We start from the raw sequence: 19,799 nt of genomic DNA, 5'->3' as shown, positions 1-19,799 counted from the left end.
ATGCATTTATTTTATGTAATGCACTCGTGGAAAGACAAATAAGGGACAGAAGCCACCGACCATGTACCGACAGTGGTCACGTGAGCCTGTTACGGTCGGCGTATAGCACACCGTGCAAAAAGAACTCTCGCCCACCATGCCCCACCGAAACGAAGTGTGACTTCCTAATTCGCCATGGTTGTCGCGAGTGTATGCCGATCTGGCGGAAGCCCCGCAGGGTTTACAGGCCCCTTTTGTGTGTGTGAGACTTTAGAGGGACCCTTTCCTCGAACTGTCAAGCTATGCCGGAGAACTTCCGCGAGCCAGCAACGCGCAAAAGAGGACAAGCGTCTACAATTCCCGGACCTGAGGCTTGGTATAACCGGAGGCGGGACGCGCTTTTCCTTTGCAGCGACTTGGTATCTACGGAGGCGGACGCCCATCGACAAACGAGACTCTGTGCCTGTCACGTGACGTCGACGGGAGCGAGATCCCTCCCACGATTGTAGAGAGCCTATTAAGGGGCTCCGACATGTACTTTTCATCACTTCATTCTCTTCTCATCATCTTTCACCAACCTTTGAATAAACCGTGCAAGTTTCGCACTAGAAATCGTCTCGTCCTTGCCTGGTCGCCATGGTCTTCCGGATGCCTGCAGCCCGCCGACAGCGCCACGCTACCCAATAGTAACGTCAGTCGAGCTTCGATAAACAGGCGTCGCTACAACTCGGCAGCAGTACGATACGCTACCTTGGAGTACGCAACAAGCCCCAGTTTGTCAACTGCCCATAAGGCAATGCCCAAGGGCCGATAGCCACTGTTGTGCCTGGCGATCCCTCGAAACAAAGGACGCTTCACCGACATACATGCAGCTGTCACGGGCGCTGATCACGCCTCATCGTTAACTCAAGGCAACTCAATCAGCGTCACCTGAGTCTTAGGGACAAGAAGTCATGTTCCAGATCTTCGCCTTTTCGAACACACAAAAATGACAGTTCACTTCAAGCCAACAACGAAAAGCCACCGTCACGAAAAGGCCACTAATCGATGACAGGGTGATTTTCAAGGACTGCTGGGGAAAGGACGTCAACGGCGGGTTCACGGTTTGCCACGTGGTAACCTCGTAGTGTGCCACGTTGGAGACAAGGGGGGGTTCGACGTTTGTGATTGACCAGTGAATTTCATCGACGAGGGAAAGAAGGAGATAAACAGCATAAAAGCAAATCCGGACGGCTGCGAGAAGGGAGGCTCGGACATGCAAAGACTAGCATGTAGTGTGCTCCGATAGTTGGAGCCGTGTTTGTAAAACTGAACCATGTACCTTTGAATATAAACCTTCTTTTGTCCTCTTAAACGTCGCTAGGGACCTTTCTTTCTCCCGGCGCCTGGCACGGCACCATCCAATGAACCTCCGTAGCCTCGTGGACCCCCCCCCCCCCCCAGTTTCACAACAGTGGCTGGCAGCTTATGGGATCAGTCGGCGTTGGCTGCATCGGTGTGGTGAATGTTACGTTTTTGTTTCTCTTTTCGCCAGACTCATTAGCGCAGGCAGTCGGTAATGGTGTTTGGTGGCGTTGGTGAATTTGTCTCGTAGACCAAGAATTGAGTGTCTCATAAGCTAAAATACTAATAGGAAAGAAACACAGGGTGCACTGTAAGCATGGATGAGTTTAAAATGTAAGAACTCCTCGAAAGTCTGAGCAGATTGGCATTTCGGTTGTCCCTGAGACAGGAAAAAGGTAACAATTAGAACTTTAGCAGAATGAGGAGGGGAATTTGGAGGAAGCTGGTGAGGACAGAAAAAATATTGCATAAGGAAAGAGCGCGAAGAACGAGAAATTCTGCAGTCTCCTGATCTTAGCTATAAGGACGGGCTAGCTAGTGCCTGATTTTTGCTCTTCATGTCGCCAGAACTCTAGTACAAGTAAGCAGATGCTAGGAGAGTACGTTTGTGTTTTCTGGTAGGCACTGCTTTGGAAATTCACCTTTAAGATAGCGAATTTCAGCTTTAAGGAAGGCTGAATTTTGAAAGCAAACAAATTTGCTATGGAGAAATTCGAAGTGCAGGACCACCTTCTAATTTGCGAGGAATTGGTCATTTCCGCTGTCTTCGCAAGAACGAAAGAAGCAGTTCTTGACGTCATGAGGACAGAAGATGTGACTGTTGAGGAAGCTGACGAGGATTGGGGAACCATTGTTGAAAGAAAGCAAAAGTCAGAGGAGTGCGAGAGGCGCGAGCGTGAAGCAGTAGCGAGGCGTGTGAGGCCCGAGCGAGACGAGGCAGATAGGCGCAAGCGTGAAGAGGCAGAATTCCGCAAGCGTGAAGGAGAGGAGCACGAGAGGCGAAAGCAGGAGGCAGCGCAACGGCACGCTCTCAGGATGGAAGAGCTTGAACGGAAAAGTCAGATGCTTAGTTGGCACATAGCGCGATGCCAGCTCCACACTTTCAGGGCAGACGAAGAGGTAATTTCCTCGCCGGTTTTGAACGAGTGTGAAAGAAAGGGTGTTAGCCGGGACTTTTGGACCGAGAGATTACCAGCGCTAATCCCGTTTAGTATTGCTAAATGTTTCATGAACTCCTTGTGCAAGAAGAAAGCTTGAGACTACGACAGGGCTAAGAAGGTTTTGTTAGACACTTCGATCTAGCATTTCACGTCGACTTAGAAGAATAAAAAAAAGAAAATGGCGGAATTCGACGAGGATTACTGCACGCACCGAAATTTCCCCAGTACTCCGCAACGAGCAGAGAGAAGCGACAAAGCGGTACTTGGTTCCGGGAAGCAAAAGGGTTACAAGTCTTTCCGTAGGAATTTTAAACTGGAGACTCCAAATTCCTCCGGCACGCGTCAGGAGAAAGAGGGTGATGCACCTAAAGTAGCGCAACAAACGAAGGCGCCCGCTGACGGTGTACGTGCTGTAGAGGCGCGGAAGAGAGTTGTGTGTTACAACTGCGGGGAAAAAGGTCACATGGCCAGAAGCTGTGAGAAGCGGGTGGTATTTGCCACGATTCAGGACTCTGATAACAACCTGAAGCTGTTGAAGCCGTATATGCTACAGCTTTCATGAACGGCCAGGTGTGTCCGGATGCGGCAATTTCTGCCAGCCTGCGAGGGCAAGTCAGCTATGGCTCTTCGAACAAGTCGGAGCAAACGCTGACGTAACGAGGAGAATTCTCCAATCTGGGAGCTTTCAAAGCAAAAACACGGTAGGAGACTCGGTGACTGACAGGCGTATATTGAGCAGAGGTTAGATAACCATGGAACGATTTTCGAGGCAGCTGTGTTTAGTGACGATTCAAACGCATTAGTAGCTGGAAGGGAGGGAAATGCAGTAGAGAGGAATGGTATTTCCGCACAAGAAATGGAGGGCCGTTAAGCCAAGTGTGTACGGAAGTCGCAGGTTCGACCAGCTTGACAGAAATAGCACAAGCAACGTGGGCCCGTTAGGCCAAGTATGTATAGAGGTGGAAAGTTCGGCCAGCCTGCTAGAAAAAGCACAAGAAACGGAGGGCCCGTTAGGCCAGCCTGCTCGAAGAAGCACAGGAAACGGTGGGTCCGTCAGGCCAAGTGTGTACGGAGGTGGCAGGTTCAACCAGCCTGACAGAAAAAGCACAAGAAACGGAGGGCCCGTTAGGCCAGCCTGCTAGAAGAATCACAGGAAACGGTGGGTCCGTTAGGCCAAGTGTGTACGAAGGTGGCAGGTTCCACCAGCCGGACATAAAAAGCACAAGAAACTGAGGGCCCGTTAGGCCAAGTGTGCGGAGGTGGCAAGTTCGGCCAGCCAGCCAGAAAAAGCACAAGAAATGGAGGGCCCGTTAGGCCAGCCTGCTAGAAGAAGCACAGGAAACGGTGGGTCCGTTAGGCCAAGTGTGTACGAAGGTGGCAGGTTCCACCAGCCTGACAGACAAAGCACAAGAAGCGGAGGGCCCGTTAGGGCAAGTGTGTGCGGAGGTGGCAAGTTCGGCCAGCCTGCTAGAAAAAGCACAAGAAACGGAGGGCCCGTCAGGTCGAGTGTGTGCGGAGGTGGCAAGTTCGGCCAGCCTGCTAGAAAAAGCACAAGAAACTGTCAGTCCGTTAGGCCGAGTGTGTATACAGAGGTAGCAGTTTCGACCAGCCTGACAGAAAAAGCACAAGAAACGAAGTGCCCGTTAGGCCAAGTGTGTGCGGAGTTGGCAAATTCTGCCAGCCTGCCAGAAGAAGCACAAGAAACGAAGGTCCCGTTAAGCCAGCCTGCTATAAAAAGCACAAAAAGCAGTGGGTCCGTTAGGCCAAGTATGTACGGAGGTGGCAGGTTCCACCAACCTCACAAAAAAGCATAAGAAACGGAGGGCTCGTTAGGCCAAGTGTGCGTAGGTGGCTAGTTCGGCCAGTCTGCCAGAAAAAGCACAAGAAACGGAGGGCCCCTTAAGCCAGCCTGCTATAAAAAGTACAAAAAACAGTGGGCCCGTTAGCCAAGTGTGTGCGGAGGTGGCAGGTTCTACCAGCCTGACAAAAAAGCACAAGAAATTAACGGAGGGCCCGTTAGGCCAAATGTGTGGAGGTGGCTAGTTCGGCCATCCTGGCAGAAAAAAGCACAAGAAACGGAGGGCCTGTTAGGCCAAGTGTGCACGGAGGTGGCAAGCTCGGCCAGCATGACAGAAAAAGCACAAGAAAAGGAGGGCCTGTTAGGCCAAGTGTGTACGGAGTTGGCAAGTTCGGCCAGCCTGCCAGAAAAAGCACAAGAAACGGTGGTTCCGTCAGGGCAAGTGTGTATGGAGGTGGCAAGTTCGGCCAGCCTGCCAGAAAAAGCACAAGAAACGGATGGCCCGTTAGGCCAAGTGTGTACGGAGGTGGCAAGTTTGGCCAGCCTGACAGAAAAAGCACAAGAAAAGGAGGGCCTGTTAGGCCAAGTGTGCACGGAGGTGGCAAGCTCGGCCAGCCTGACAGAAAAAGCACAAGAAAAGGAGGGCCTGTTAGGCCAAGTGTGTACGGAGGTGGCAAGTTCGGCCAGCCGGCCAGAAAAAGCACAAGAAACGGATGGCCCGTTAGGCCAAGTGTGTACGGAGGTGGCAAGTTTGGCCAGCCGGCCAGAAAAAGCAGAAGAAACGGATGGCCCGTTAGGCCAAGTGTGTACGGAGGTGGCAAGTTCGGCCAGCCTGCCAGAAAAAGCACAAGAAACGGATGGCCCGTTAGGCCAAGTGTGCACGGAGGTGGCAAGCTCGGCCAGCCTGACAGAAAAAGCACAAGAAACGGATGGCCCGTTAGGCCAAGTGTGCACGGAGGTGGCAAGCTCGGCCAGCCTGACAGAAAAAGCACAAGAAAAGGAGGGCCCGTTAGGCCAAGTGTGTACGGAGGTGGCAAGTTTGGCCAGCCTGACAGAAAAAGCACAAGAAACGGATGGCCCGTTAGGCCAAGTGTGCACGGAGGTGGCAAGCTCGGCCAGCCGGACAGAAAAAGCACAAGAAAAGGAGGGCCCGTTAGGCCAAGTGTGCACGGAGGTGGCAAGCTCGGCCAGCCTGACAGAAAAAGCACAAGAAAAGGAGGGCCTGTTAGGCCAAGTGTGTACGGAGGTGGCAAGTTCGGTCAGCCTGCCAGAAAAAGCACAAGAAAAGGAGGGCCTGTTAGGCCAAGTGTGTACGGAGTGGCAAGATCGGCCAGCCTGCCAGAAAAAGCACAAGAAACGGATGGCCCGTTAGGCCAAGTGTGTACGGAGGTGGCAAGTTCGGCCAGCCTGCCAAAAAAGCATAAGAAACGGTGGGTCCGTCAGGCCAAGTGTGTACGGAGGTGGCAAGCTCGGCCAGCCGGACAGAAAAAGCACAAGAAACGGATGGCCCGTTAGGCCAAGTGTGCACGGAGGTGGCAAGCTCGGCCAGCCGGACAGAAAAAGCACAAGAAAAGGAGGGCCCGTTAGGCCAAGTGTGCACGGAGGTGGCAAGCTCGGCCAGCCTGACAGAAAAAGCACAAGAAAAGGAGGGCCTGTTAGGCCAAGTGTGTACGGAGGTGGCAAGTTCGGTCACCCTGCCAGAAAAAGCACAAGAAAAGGAGGGCCTGTTAGGCCAAGTGTGTACGGAGTGGCAAGATCGGCCAGCCTGCCAGAAAAAGCACAAGAAACGGATGGCCCGTTAGGCCAAGTGTGCACGGAGGTGGCAAGCTCGGCCAGCCTGACAGAAAAAGCACAAGAAAAGGAGGGCCCGTTAGGCCAAGTGTGTACGGAGGTGGCAAGCTCGGCCAGCCGGACAGAAAAAGCACAAGAAACGGATGGCCCGTTAGGCCAAGTGTGCACGGAGGTGGCAAGCTCGGCCAGCCGGACAGAAAAAGCACAAGAAAAGGAGGGCCCGTTAGGCCAAGTGTGCACGGAGCTGGCAAGCTCGGCCAGCCTGACAGAAAAAGCACAAGAAAAGGAGGGCCTGTTAGGCCAAGTGTGTACGGAGGTGGCAAGTTCGGTCAGCCTGCCAGAAAAAGCACAAGAAAAGGAGGGCCTGTTAGGCCAAGTGTGTACGGAGTGGCAAGATCGGCCAGCCTGCCAGAAAAAGCACAAGAAACGGATGGCCCGTTAGGCCAAGTGTGTACGGAGGTGGCAAGTTCGGCCAGCCTGCCAAAAAAGCATAAGAAACGGTGGGTCCGTCAGGCCAAGTGTGTACGGAGGTGGCGGGTTCGACCAGCCTGACAGAAAAAGCACAATAAACGGAGCGCCCGTTAAGTGAAGTGTGTGTGGAGGTGGAAAGTTCGGCCAGCCTGCTAAAAAAAGCATGAGCGGAGGGCCCGTTTGGCCAAGTATGCGCGGAGGTGGAACGTTCGGCCAGCCTGCTAAAAAAAGCACGAGCGGAGGGCCCGTTTGGCCAAGTATACGCGGAGGTGGCAAGTTCGACCAGCCTGACAGAAAAAGCACAAGAAACGGATGGCCCGTTAGGCCAAGTGTGTACGAAGGAGGCAAGTTCGGCAAGCCTGTCAGAAAAAGCACGAGAAACGGAGGTCCCGTTAGGCCAAGTCTGTACTGAGGTGGCAGGTTTGCCCAGCCTGCCAGAAAAAGCACAAGAAACGGATGGCCCGTTAGGCCAAGTGTTTATGGAGGTGGCAAGTTCGGCCAGCCTGCCAAAAAAGCATAAGAAACGGAAGTCCCGTTAGGCAAAGTGTCTACGGACGTGGTAGGTTTGCCCAGCCTGCCAGAAAAATCACAACAAACAGAGGGCTCATTAGACCAAAAAGTCCCTAGGGCTGTTGGAATAGCTCAGAACAGATGGTAAACAAAAGGCATAGGCCCAAGATGAGAAAGGCGGACGCGGTCGATGCTTCTAGAATCAAAGCGCGAAGCGACAAGGCGACAGAGGCAAATGCGTGAAAGTCAGGAACCTGCCGGAGTCTGTGAAAAAGCGATAGAAGGTAAATGCCAAGCTTAGGTGTTCATGCGGATATCGGGGATAGGCGTGACGCACGTCGCGAAAAGAAGTTTTGCGACGACTCAGGCGTAGTAACCGTCGCCTAACCGCATTGCGTACTTCTCGTTGTAAGCAGAGGGACAAAGGGAAGCAAAGGACAAGGGCTCCTATATTACATTTTTTTACCGTTTAAGTTTTACGAGCTTTTATTAGACAGAGGGCATCATTGATCTTTTGTGCTCGTGGTATGGCAGATCTTTCTCGGTAGTTTTATGTTTACTTTCATGAAAACGTGACAGCTGAGCGCTGAGAAAGGAAATCGACAGTGTTTTCGTTTTCTTTAGTTACGCGGAGCGTAGGCTGAAGATAAAAAGCCTCAGAGTAAGTTTGATTGCGACTTGTTCGCACGACTTTTCCTAAGGTATTTTATTATTCGTCGGACTTGGTGATTTATTCCAATCACACTGCGTCGTATTATGTAAAGGTACGTCACATAATTACGACCACATGCTTGGATGGAGCATAGCTTTACAGTACAACAATTTAGAAGTGCGCTAGAAGAAAGGCGGAATAAGTCGGGCCTTTTGAGCTAATTTAGGAACGTGATATGGGTTGTAGATGGTTTTTCCTTTTGTTTGCTTCGCAATGTGGCATTATGTAATAATTTCGGAGCTCTCTTGTGCTAAGTGTTGCAGATATGAATTAATCTAGGTCATTTCTACCATCGCCTTCCTGATCTGTGGAAGCTCTAATTCATGATTACTTAGCTTCATTACATAAACCCCGTTTGTGTCTATTTGCGCGAACACATAATTTCTTGGTACTTGTCCGGATTAACGCGCACGTTGCATTTTAAGCTTTTATTTTAGATAGGAGTCAAATTTTTTTTATTGAAGTCTGGCGATGAGAGTGGCTTACATGTGGCGCTTGCGGCATTGTGTGTGGCTGACAAAGGTTTGCGCCTTGGAGCTTGTCATCTTGCACTTATGCAGTCCAGTAAGAGCCCACCTATCAAGACGCTTAAGGCGTCTTGATAGGATCTTCACGAGCTCTTGCGACGCCCCAAGATGAAAGAACTAATGGCAGTAAGACAATGTTTGTCCCTCGGCACGCATCCAGCTTCATTCATATATCTAGATTCATTCTGGGTGGTGTTATGAAGTCGGGGGGTCCGTGCGGCCACGAAGGTTTTGCCAGAAGATCTCAGTTCTCAGAAGCTGCGGCCCGATGGCTCTGAGCAATGCAGGCATCAAGCCGGCCGAGCTGCATCGAACAACTCGACCTCCCGATGCACCATCTGGCGGCGGAGGTTCTGTTGCGCCTGGCGATCCCTCGGAACGAAGGATGCTTCACCGGCAGACATGCAGCTGTCACGGTTACTGATCACGCCTCATCGTTGACTCAAGGCAGCTAAGTCTTACGGACAAGCAGTCGCGTTCCGGATGTTCGGCATTTCGAACGCCCAGAAATAACGGCTCACTTCAAGACAACTACGTCGCCCCTCCTGACCATCACGAAGAGTCCGCTAATCGATGACAAGGTCATTGTCGAGGACTCCCTGCGAAAAGACGTCAACGGCGAGTTCACAGCTTGCCACGTGGTTGCCTCGCATTGGGCTACGTTGGAGACGAATGGGACATTGGAGACGGGACGTTAGAGACAAGTGGAAGGTCGACGTTTGTGATTGGCCAGTGGATTGTCTCGACGAGGGAAAGGGGGAAATAAACGACTTAAGAAATGGATCCGGACGGCTGTGAGAAGGGAGGTTCGGACATGCGAATACTTTAACGTATAGTGTGCTCCGATAGTTGGAGCTGTGTTTGTAAAACTGAATCATGTACTTTTGAATATAAACTTTTTTTTGTTCTTTTGAACGTCGCTCGGAACCTTTCTTTCTCCCGGTACCTGGCACGGCACAATCCAATGAACCGTCGTGGCCGCACGGACCCCCCCCCCCCCCCCCCCCCACTTCATAACACCACCCAGAGTGAATCTAGATAAATCGATGAAGCTGGATGCGTGCCGAGGGACAAACATTGTCTTACTACCATTAGTTCTTTCATCTTGGGGCGTCGCCAGAGCTCGTGAAGATCCCCAGTTTCGTCAAACTCAGCGCATCCTGCGTAGCACCCCTGGTTTCAGCAACATTGGCGGTTGAATAATTAGCATCTACGTTGCATGCACGGCATATATGAGAATATAGAATATTTGTGTATATATGTAAGGTGCGTAATATCACAACAGCAAAAGTTTGTCCGGGGGTATCCATATTATTATTATTATTATTATTATTATTATTATTATTATTATTATTATTATTATTATTATTATTATTATTTACATATACGGCCGTTACTGCGTGGCCAGATAGCAGCACGTAGAATAACAATACAATTCGTAAGTAATCCAATAATAATAGATAAAAATAAATGAGAAAGATACACAAATGCATAAAGAGAAAAGATATATTAATCGCGCAATGCAGCAAGGGTACGCGTACATACATACATAGAAACACATAACCGCTCTCGAGCGTATACCGGTAATAAAATTAGGGAAAGAGCAGCATAACATATATAGCACAGTGCGTTCACAACGTATTCATTCTACAGCTACGTCATGACTGCTTCAGAAACACTTCCGTGTGGCATATCGTTTATTTCTTCCTTTTTGAGTCGCGTTGCCGAGTGACAAACGAGTGACTTATATAAGTTAATCACAATCGTGACGCATATTACACGACTTGGGTTGCGATCATGACATGCGATTTCGTTCCCTATCGTCATGCATATCGATCGACATGGTTGGCAAGGGTAAAAACTTGCCCACCGTTACTCAGGCACTTGACAAAATCAATAAGCGACACATTGTAGCTCACTAAGCTTGTATCTTGCATGTACTCCTATGCTTCTAACATGCATATCAAACGAAATGGTTCTGAGAATGTAACAGCTTATTCTTGAATGACATGATTACCGTATTTACTCGATTCTAAGCACCCCCTTTTCTTCACGATCGCGATGCCCAAAGTGAGGGGGGGGGGGGGTGCTTAGATTCGAAAAAATCTAGAATGACCCCCCTTCCCTCTTTTCGCTGCGACATCGGGACCACGTGAGTGCGAGAAATAACATTTTATTTTGTAAACATTCAAAAGAAAATCGGTGCAGACAGTGAACCCACCGCTTGTGTCGGATGCTCAGTTACAATCACTGCCACTCGAGTTCGTCGCACAGCTTGAACCGCCGCTCTCTGTATCCCACAGCAGGTCGTCTTCCGTTTCGTCGAAGTGGTTTGTGATTGAGCACTTAAATGATTTGACCACAACGTCCACTTGGACCCGCTTCCAAGCGTCCGAATCCACTTGGGATGGTTGATGGGGACGCTTTCTGCAGGTTTCGCCGTACAGCCGTACAGTCGGGCTGTGCGGCGAGATCGCGCCGCGGATGCCGGACCACCTCGGGACTCCGACGGCTCCGGCTCGATGACAGAGTGAGCAAACGCGTTTGGCGGCCTTGGCTACGCGCTCTTCCTAACCAATAGGGGGGTGCTTAGATTCGCATGCAAACTTTTTTCCCAATTTTTTCGCGAGAATAGAAGGGGGGGGGGGTGCTTAGAATCGGGGGGTGCTCAGAATCGCGAAAATATGGTAGGTCAGGTCACTAGTGGCTCACCTAGCGTCACCGAAGTCACACCTTTCCTAACCTGCCTACTAGCATATCAAACGAAATGGCTTTGAAAGCTAAAAATCTGCTCACTATCACTTACTCAAATGACGTGACCACTAGTGACTCATGACGTCACCATGCTTCTCACGCATGTACTCTCCTAACCTGCCGACATGCGTATCAAACGAAGTGGCTTACAAAGGGTAACAACCCGCTCAATATCACTCAGCCAAATGAGGTGATCACTAGTGACTCACGTGACGTCATCAGGGTTCTTACCCAATCATGCACTCGACTAACGTGCCGACATGCATATCAAACGAAATGGCTTTCAATGGGTAACAACACCGGCTCACTATCACTCAGTCCGATGATGTGATCACTAGTGATTCATGTGGCGTCACCGCGGTTCTCACCGACGCATTCATAGTCCCGACCTGCCGACATGCATATCTAACAAAATCGATTTCAAAGAGCAACAACCGGCTCACTATCACTCAGTCCCATGATGTTATCATTAGTGACTTACGTGACGTCACCACGCTTCTTACCTAACCATGCACTCCCCTAACTTGCCGACATGTATGTCAAACGAAATATCTTTCAATGGGTGACAACCCGTTCACTATCACAAAGTCAAATAAGGTGATCACTAGTTACTCGCGTAACGTCACCACTCTTTTTACCCGACCATGCGCTCTCCTAACCTGCCGACATGCATATGAAACGAAATGACTTTCAAAGAGTAACTATCTGCTCTTTATCAGAAAGTCGTGTTCGTTGATCCCTAGTGACTCACGTGACGTCACCACAGTCGCACGCAAGCATCAACTCCCCTTACCTGCCGACACGTATATCAAAAGAAATGGTGTTGAAAGAGTAACAACCTGCTGACTACTACAAAATCAAATGAGGTGATTACTAGTGACGCGTAACGTGACCATGGTTCTCGCGCACGCATGCACTGTTCCGACCTGCTGACATGCATATCAAACAAAATTGTTTCCAAGGGATAACGACCGGCTTCTTATCACTCAGTCCACGTGGTGACTTACGTGACGTCACCACGCGTTTTACCCAACTATGCACTCCCCTAACCTGCCGACATGCATATCAAACGAAATGGCTATCAACGAGTATCAGCCTGCTTATTATCACAAAGTCAAATGAGGTGGTCACTAGCGACTCACGTAACGTCACCACGCTTTTTACCCAACCATGCACTCTCCTAACCTGCCGACATGCATATAAAACGCAATGGCTTTCAAAGAGTAACCATCTGCTCATTATGTCAAAGTCGAATGAGGTGATCACTAGTGACTCATGTGACGTCACCACGCGTTTTACCCGACCATGCACTCTCCTAACCTGCCGACATGCATATCAAAGGAAATGGCTTTCAAAGAGTAACAACCTGCTCATTATCAGAAAGTCGTGTTCGTTGATCCCTAGTGACTCACGTGACGTCACCACAGTCGCACGCGAGCATCAACTCCCATTACCTGTCGACACGTGTATCAAAAGAAATGGTATTCAAAGAGCAACAACCTGCTCACTACCACAAAATCAAATGATGTGATTACTAGTGACGCGTAACGTGACCATGGTTCTCTCGCACGCATGTGCTGTTCCGACCTGCTGACGTGCATATCAAACAAAATGGATAAGGGATAACAACCGGCTTACCATCACTCAGTCCCACGATGTGATCACTAGTGACTCACGTGACGTCACCATGCGTTTTACCCAACTATGCACTCCCCTAACTTCCCGACATGCATATCAAACGAAATGGCTTTCAACGAGTATCAACCTGCTTATTATCACAAAGTCAAATGAGGTGATCACTAGTGACTCACGTATGTCAGGTCTGTAGGTCTCACGTATGTAGTGACTCAAGTATGTCAAAATAAATGGTTTTGAAAGAGCAGGTAGCTGCTCACGGTCGCTCATTAACATCACGTGATCACTAGTGGCTCACGCTGCGTTATTCCGAGGAACTCGTCCAAGGTACCGTGCTAGAGAAGACGCAAATTGACAGGCGCAATCCGTATTACCATGGTGACTCACACGACGTCACCTTGAAGAATACTTAGTCCGCACTCTCCAGTGGGGGCAGCAGTGGTACAAAATAAATTATTTTGAAAGGGCGAGATATACGAATTTAGTCACACTTTTTTCTTACGAATGAACTGAATTGGTCATAATATAATCATTGTTCTAATATGACCAGCAATCTTTCTATGCTGCTGACCTCATAATAAAATATAACTGCCACTTTGACTTACACTTTGATGATTGCCGCTCGTTAGTCAAATATAAATGGAAAATTGAAGGCTAGCTGAATCTCGGATGCGTGGGATTGAGGACGCATTCTTTCCTGAAAAAGGTCGAGCATGGGGCCTGCAAGAAGAGCAACCTGAAAGACAGCGTCGTAATGTGTTTAATGAGACATTTCGCTCGACACCAGATGTAAAAAAATACGATAAGATCTCGTGAACGAAAAGCTGTAACTTATTCGATGCGGTATTTGATTTCACAAGAGAATGGGACTATCGAAACAAACCAAGAACGACTACATGTCCTCCTCTCTGAGCGCAGCCTCAACCACAGAAAAGTTGTGCCTATCGAATACCGCGCAATCCACGCGTTGAAAAATATGGCATTGCGTGTTGTGCAGCATTCACAAGCAACGAGCGCCTCTGCAACTTTTGTGTGACTCCTTGTGGAGTCACCAGAACTACGTCGCGCCGCTGACGGAAGTACTCTTTAAGTTGACATTTGAACTTCGAGAAAACTTGCTCGATTGAATTAAAGAAAGGAATGTATGGCGGCAGGCGCTTGATGGAATCGTTCAAGCTGGCCAGATTTGCCTGTTCTGCGCGCGTGAGTGGGAGCTTGACGAAAGTGAAGGCCTCTGTATCCGGCACCTTAGAGTCAACCTGGGCGGAAACGTCGGCGACAAACTCATTGAATACTTTCCAATAGACACTTTCAAAACCATTTCTTTTGATATGTGTATCGGCAGGTAAGGCCAGTTGAAGCTCGCGTGCGTCTGCGTTGACGTCACGTTAGTCACTAGTGATGACCTCATTCGAATTTGTGATAATGAGCGCGTTGTTACTCTTTGAGAGCCATTTCGTTTGATATGCATGTCGGCAGGTTAGGGGAGTGCATGGCTGGGTAAAAAGTGTGGTGATGTCACGTGAGTCACTAGAGATCACATCATAGGACTGAATGATAGTGAGCCGGTTATTACCCCTTGAAAACCATTCTGTTTAATGTGTACGTCGGTAGGTAAGAACAGTACATGCGTGCGGAACCATGAGGACGTCATGCAAGTAACTAGTGATCACCTCATTTGACTTTGGGACAGTGAGCAGGTTGTTACTTTCAAAACCATTTCTGTTGATATACGTGTCGGCGGGTAAGGGAGTTGATGCTCGCGTGCGACTGTGGTGACGTCTCATGAGTTACTAGTGATCACCTCATGGGACTGAGTGATAGTGAGCCGGCTGGTGCCCTTTGAAATCCATTTTGTTAGATATGCATGTTGGCAGATCGGGACCACGCATGCGTCGGTGAGGGCCGCGGTGACGCTACAGGAGTTACTAGTGGTCACATCCTGGGACTGAGTGATAGTGAGCTGGTGTTGTTACCCATTGAAAGCCATTTCGTTTGATGTGCATGTCGGCACGTTAGTAGAGTGCATGGTTGGGTAAGAATCGTTATGACGTCACGTGAGTCACTAGTGATCACCTAATTCGACTGAGTGATAGTGAGCCGGTTGTTCCCCTTTGTAAGCGACTTCGTTTTATATGCATGTCGGCAGGTTCGGAGAGTACATGCGTGAGAAGCATGGTGACGTCATGAGAGTCACTAGTGGACAAGTCATTTGAGTAAGTGATAGTGAGCAGGTTTTTAGCTTTCAAAGCCCTTTCGTTTGATATGCTAGTAGGCAGGTTAGGAAAGGTGTGACGGTGGTGACGCTGAGTGAGCCACTGGTGACCTAATCATGTCATTCAAGAATAAGCTATAACACTCTCAGAACCGTTTCGTTTGATATGAATGTTGGAAGCATAGGAGTACATGCAAGATACAAGCTTAGTGAGCTACAATGAATCGCTTAGTGATTTTGTCAAGTGCCTGAGTAACGGTCGGCAAGTTTTTACCCTTGCCAACCATGTCGATCGACATGCATGACGATAGGGAACGAAATCGCATGTCATGGTCGCAACCCAAGTCGTGTAATACGTCATGATTGTGACTCACTTATATGAGTCACTTTTGTCACACGGAAACGTGACTCAAAAAGGAGGGGATGAACGATATACCGCACGGACCTGTTTCTGAAGCAGCCATCAGGGCACTGGTAGCGTGCAAACGGTGCTCCTATACTGCTGACACCAATACAGTGATGACAACAATTAACAGACGGCATTCCTGACGCATGTTACTAGCTCTTCTGCAACAATCATTCGTTCCTCAGTCAATTCCACAAAGGAATAAATTGACTGGCACTGGGATTAATATGTGTGGCACTTGGATTAATATGACTGCTTGCAAGGATTAAATCAGTTGGCACGCAGATTAATTTGGATGGCACTGGGATTAAATATGGTGGCGCCTGGATTAAATTATTGGCACTTGGATTAAAAGTGCCAGCGCTGAGATTAAATTGGCTGGCACCTAGATTAAACTGAGCGGGATAACCTGTAGATTCAAACATTTCTATGGTGGAGCTTTCACCCACCGGTGCAGGTAAATCATTCCATTCTTTGATCGTTTTTGGAAAGAAAGCGCACACGTAGGTTGCTAGATGCGATTGCACTTGTTTAAAAAGGCCATCCTTGTCTCTCCTTCACTGTTGACCTTGTGCTGTTAAACGTGGCGTACTGTCGATGTTGGCGTACTGTCGAATGGCGAATCGCTGTCTAGTGTGGAGGAAAAAAGTTTTAGTGGAGCTGCACGCCGTCTTTCGGCTGGCGCAGGCAAGTTTAGCTGTCTTAGCATTTCGGACACTGAGTTTGCTTGAGCCTACCTGGAAAGTATACACCTGGCTGCTCTGTATTGTACGTTTCTTAATTTGTCGGTAAATCCAATCTGAATAGGGTCCATATAATGCTGGCATATTCTAGCGTTGGCCTCACATATGTTAAATGTGCCGTTAGCTTAGTTGACTGCAGATGCTGATTGCAGTTTCCGTCGAAGGAATCAGATCTTTCTGCGTTCTATCAGACGTCCATGATGTGGTATTTCCAAGCTACGTTTGTTTTTTTGTTATTTTTAGACCAAGCTACCTGGACGTGCGAACTCTAGCACATACTTCAATTTATTTGTTATGCGTAATACAAAAGTTCTGTCATCAATGATTTTCATTTTCCATCTTTTGCACCACTTTTCAATATTTGTTAAGGCTTCATTAAGCGATTGTTGGTCTTCTTTGCTATTTATTACTTTGTACAATAAACAATCATCAGCGAAAGGCCGCACAGCGATTCCTTTGTTAATGCTAGAAGAAATGTCATTGATATCGACTAAGAACAGCAAAGGGCCCAACACTGATCCTTGCGGTACTCCTGACGTTACTTTCAAGGTGATGATTTTTTACCATCACTTTTGACGGATGGGGTCCTGCCCCGGAGGTATGCGTTCATCAATTTAACGATTCTTCTGTTAATTCCGACATCTCTTAATTTTATAAACAATTCACTATGAGGCACTCGTATCAAAGGCCTTTGATGGATATATACAAATGGCGTCGATTTGTTTCTTATCATTTAATGAGTTTGCGAAATCATCAGCTGTTTCAAGGAGTTGTGTCACTGTTGAGAGACACTGCCAGAATCGCTGTCGAATTGCTATCGCAATAATGATGAATGTTTCCAACTTCTCCCAGGTCATTGCAGTAGCTAAAGCATTAGATTATTTCATTGCCGTGAATTCATGTTGGCTGATCTGCTTGATGTACTCAATATGCTACTCAAACTGGTCTCACCGCTAAGAGCATACCTTTATTCAGCAGTAAAACACAACGACCAATAGAAGCCAAACATTGTGCACCATTGGGTCTTTAAAGCGCTGAACTAAAATGAGACAGACATTCCATTTCAATGTTGGTTACGCACGTACCCTTGGCTTCTGACTTTATTCTGGTCATCATGGCAAAGCAAGGTAGAGCTATCATCTTCTGTTTAGCAGACCTATCTGAAACCACCATCTGAAACCATGAACTCTCCCGAGGTTGACTAGCACAATAACTCCTCTTTTGGTAATGTGAAAAAAATAAAGAAAATAACATGCTCTATGTAAACCAGTGGGATACAAAATGAGCTATGAATCGGATTTCGTGTGTTTAAACAGATCTTTTACAGCTGGCACTGTTCAGTGGTTCTGCTGGCAATGCGTTTTCCATGGAAACCTCACAGGGGACGAGTGACATTGAGGGAGATTTTGCCTGCTCTCTAATTGTATCGCATGCTTTATTTATTTATTTATTTATTTATTTATTTATTTATTTATTTATTTATTTATTTATTTATTTATTTATTTATTTATAGATACTGCGATCTTTTACAAGATCTTAGCAGGGTGGGAACATATAAGTATATTCATACAAACATACAGTTCAAGCAATCATGCCGACGCTTGAATTCAAAATGGCAAAAGGACAAAATGCATGAAGAAAGGAGCAAATAAAGTACGTGCGGTTGAGTCATGAATGCAGGTGCGCCTGAAAACGGGATAAAGAATTTTGTGTAACGACTTCATCAGGAAGTTTATTCCAATCAACTATTGTTCTTGTAAAATAAGAGTATTTTAAGCAGTTGTTTTGCGTTGTTAACGGGGTTACTGCTAAGGGGTGTTTATGACGAGTAGCATAACCAGTTAAAGGTGTTAATATGTGTGAGGTGTCAATATGGTAATGGCCATTCATTAGCTGAAAAAAGAATTTTAATCGGGAAACACGATTTTGTTCTGTAATCGAAGCCACTACGTTTAAGGAGATCTGTTATAGAAGTTCGACCGTAAGAATTGTAGGTGAATCGGACACCTTTCCTTTGAATTATTTCTAATTTCTCAATATTTATTTTGTGCAGGGGTCCCAAATGATTATTGCATATTCTAAAGTAGTACGAACTATTGTATTATATGCCAGGAGGTGGAAAGTTGGTGTGGAGAATTTTAGCGACCGTCTGAGGGTGAACAATTTGCGAAGACAATTAGCCATTACAGTATCAGTATGTTTTGACCAGGAAAGATTGTGGGATATGTGTATACCGAGATATTTATAGTGAGATACTTCGGCGATATAAGTGTTTTGGGCAAAATAGTGGAAGAGAAGGGGCTTTTTTCTTAGTGTTATTCTCATAAAGACGGTTTTTTTCATAGTTAATAGCCATTTGCCATTGATGGCACCATGCAACACTTTTGCCAAAGTCACTATTTAGCCTGATTTGATTTTGGGGTGAGTAAATTTCGCAATATAGTACACAGTCATCCGCGTAAAGTTTAATTTTTACAGATAGATTATTGCCAATGTCATTAATATAAAGCAAGAATAAAAGAGGACCCAGCACGGATCCCTGCGGAACACCAGAGGCAACAGGTAATGTGTTGGAGGAAGTCTGGTTTATTCTAACGAATTGGAAACGGTTGGTTCGGTACACCTGTATCCATTATGATAGCTTATCATTTCTAAGTATAAAACTGTATTTATGAAGTAATTTGCTGTGGGCTACTTTGTCGAATGCTTTACTGAAATCCATCAATATAGCGTCGGTTTGTTTTCTATCATTTATTGTGTTGGCAAAATCGTGAATTATTTCTACTAACTGAGTGGTTGTGGAAAAGCCCTGCCGAAATCCATGCTCAGTGTTTGTCAATACGCAATGCTCATCAAGGAAACCGATTACATGCTTATAGACTATGTGTTCAAATATTTTGCATGTTGTCGAAGTCAGAGAAATTGGTCGATAATTTTTTATGCAATTCTTGCTTCCGGATTTGTGTAAGGGTTTGATTATTGCTGTTTTCCAGTCATCCGGTAGCATGCCGTCCTGAAGCGATTTACTAAACCATATTTCCAAATATTTCGCACACCACTCGGCATAAAGTTTTAAGAATGTATTTGGTATGCCATCTGGACCGGAATATTTTTTTCATCAATTTTTAACAGTAAGTGACGTATACCATTCTCAGAAATAACAATATCGGGAATGGAAGGTAAATACATGTAAAAAGAAGGCAGACAACCGTCATCCGTTGTGAATACACTACTGAAATTATTGTTACTTGTTCATGTTCATGTTACATGTTCAGCCCAATTTATGATCTACATGACATTGACTTGCTTGATACAAGCAGGTGCTCATTACTGCGCTCTTCTTTTCTCTCTCTCTCTTTTACAGTGCCCATATCATATAATCTGGGGTCTGCTAGTTGCTGTCTTTATAGTCACGACGAAGAGGATTGTCTGCTCATCGTAGCCGTTCTTGCCACTGGGGCGGTGAAATGCTGTGACTTTTTTTTTCCTTTCAATAAAAATTGGTATTTAAGGCAAAAACATGAAGCGAAGGTTGTTGCTGTCATCAAAGGTACGCAACCAAAAAAACTGTTCTCGCTTTGTGTGAATGAGTCTGTATTAATCATTCCTTGTATTGTCTATTGTCATCATTGTCATGAATTAACAATATGTTTATTGAGAATGATCACATTCCCATCGTTCACATTCCCTTTGACCTAATGTGGAAGAAAGGGAGGAGAGGAAGAGAAGTGGTGCAGCTCTTATGACCCTTATG

The 19,799-nt window shown here is 47.0% G+C and overlaps 1 protein-coding gene across 4 annotated transcripts in view; it reads left to right on the top strand.

Annotated features, from left to right (window-relative positions):
- The window catches only part of Pfk (ATP-dependent 6-phosphofructokinase), a 130,503-nt gene extending 110,937 nt beyond the window's left edge, over positions 1–19,566 (top strand). For 2 of the 4 annotated variants that reach the window (XM_065440267.2, XM_065440270.1), the window contains exon 20: positions 19,410–19,566. In XM_065440267.2, the coding sequence (XP_065296339.1) occupies positions 19,410–19,487 (78 nt within the window). In that variant the 3' untranslated portion in view covers positions 19,488–19,566. Of the gene's footprint in view, positions 1–7,677; positions 7,715–10,725; positions 10,823–19,409 lie in introns of all 4 variants that reach the window. The other 2 variants (XM_065440266.1, XM_065440269.1) reach the window with 2 other exon arrangements.
- Positions 19,567–19,799: the final 233 nt, after the last annotated feature.

The sequence above is a fragment of the Dermacentor albipictus genome, chromosome 3 (genome assembly GCF_038994185.2).
Source record: "Dermacentor albipictus isolate Rhodes 1998 colony chromosome 3, USDA_Dalb.pri_finalv2, whole genome shotgun sequence".
In the NCBI taxonomy this organism is placed as follows: domain Eukaryota; kingdom Metazoa; phylum Arthropoda; class Arachnida; order Ixodida; family Ixodidae; genus Dermacentor; species Dermacentor albipictus.
This window is presented reverse-complemented; position numbering and strand designations above follow the sequence as displayed.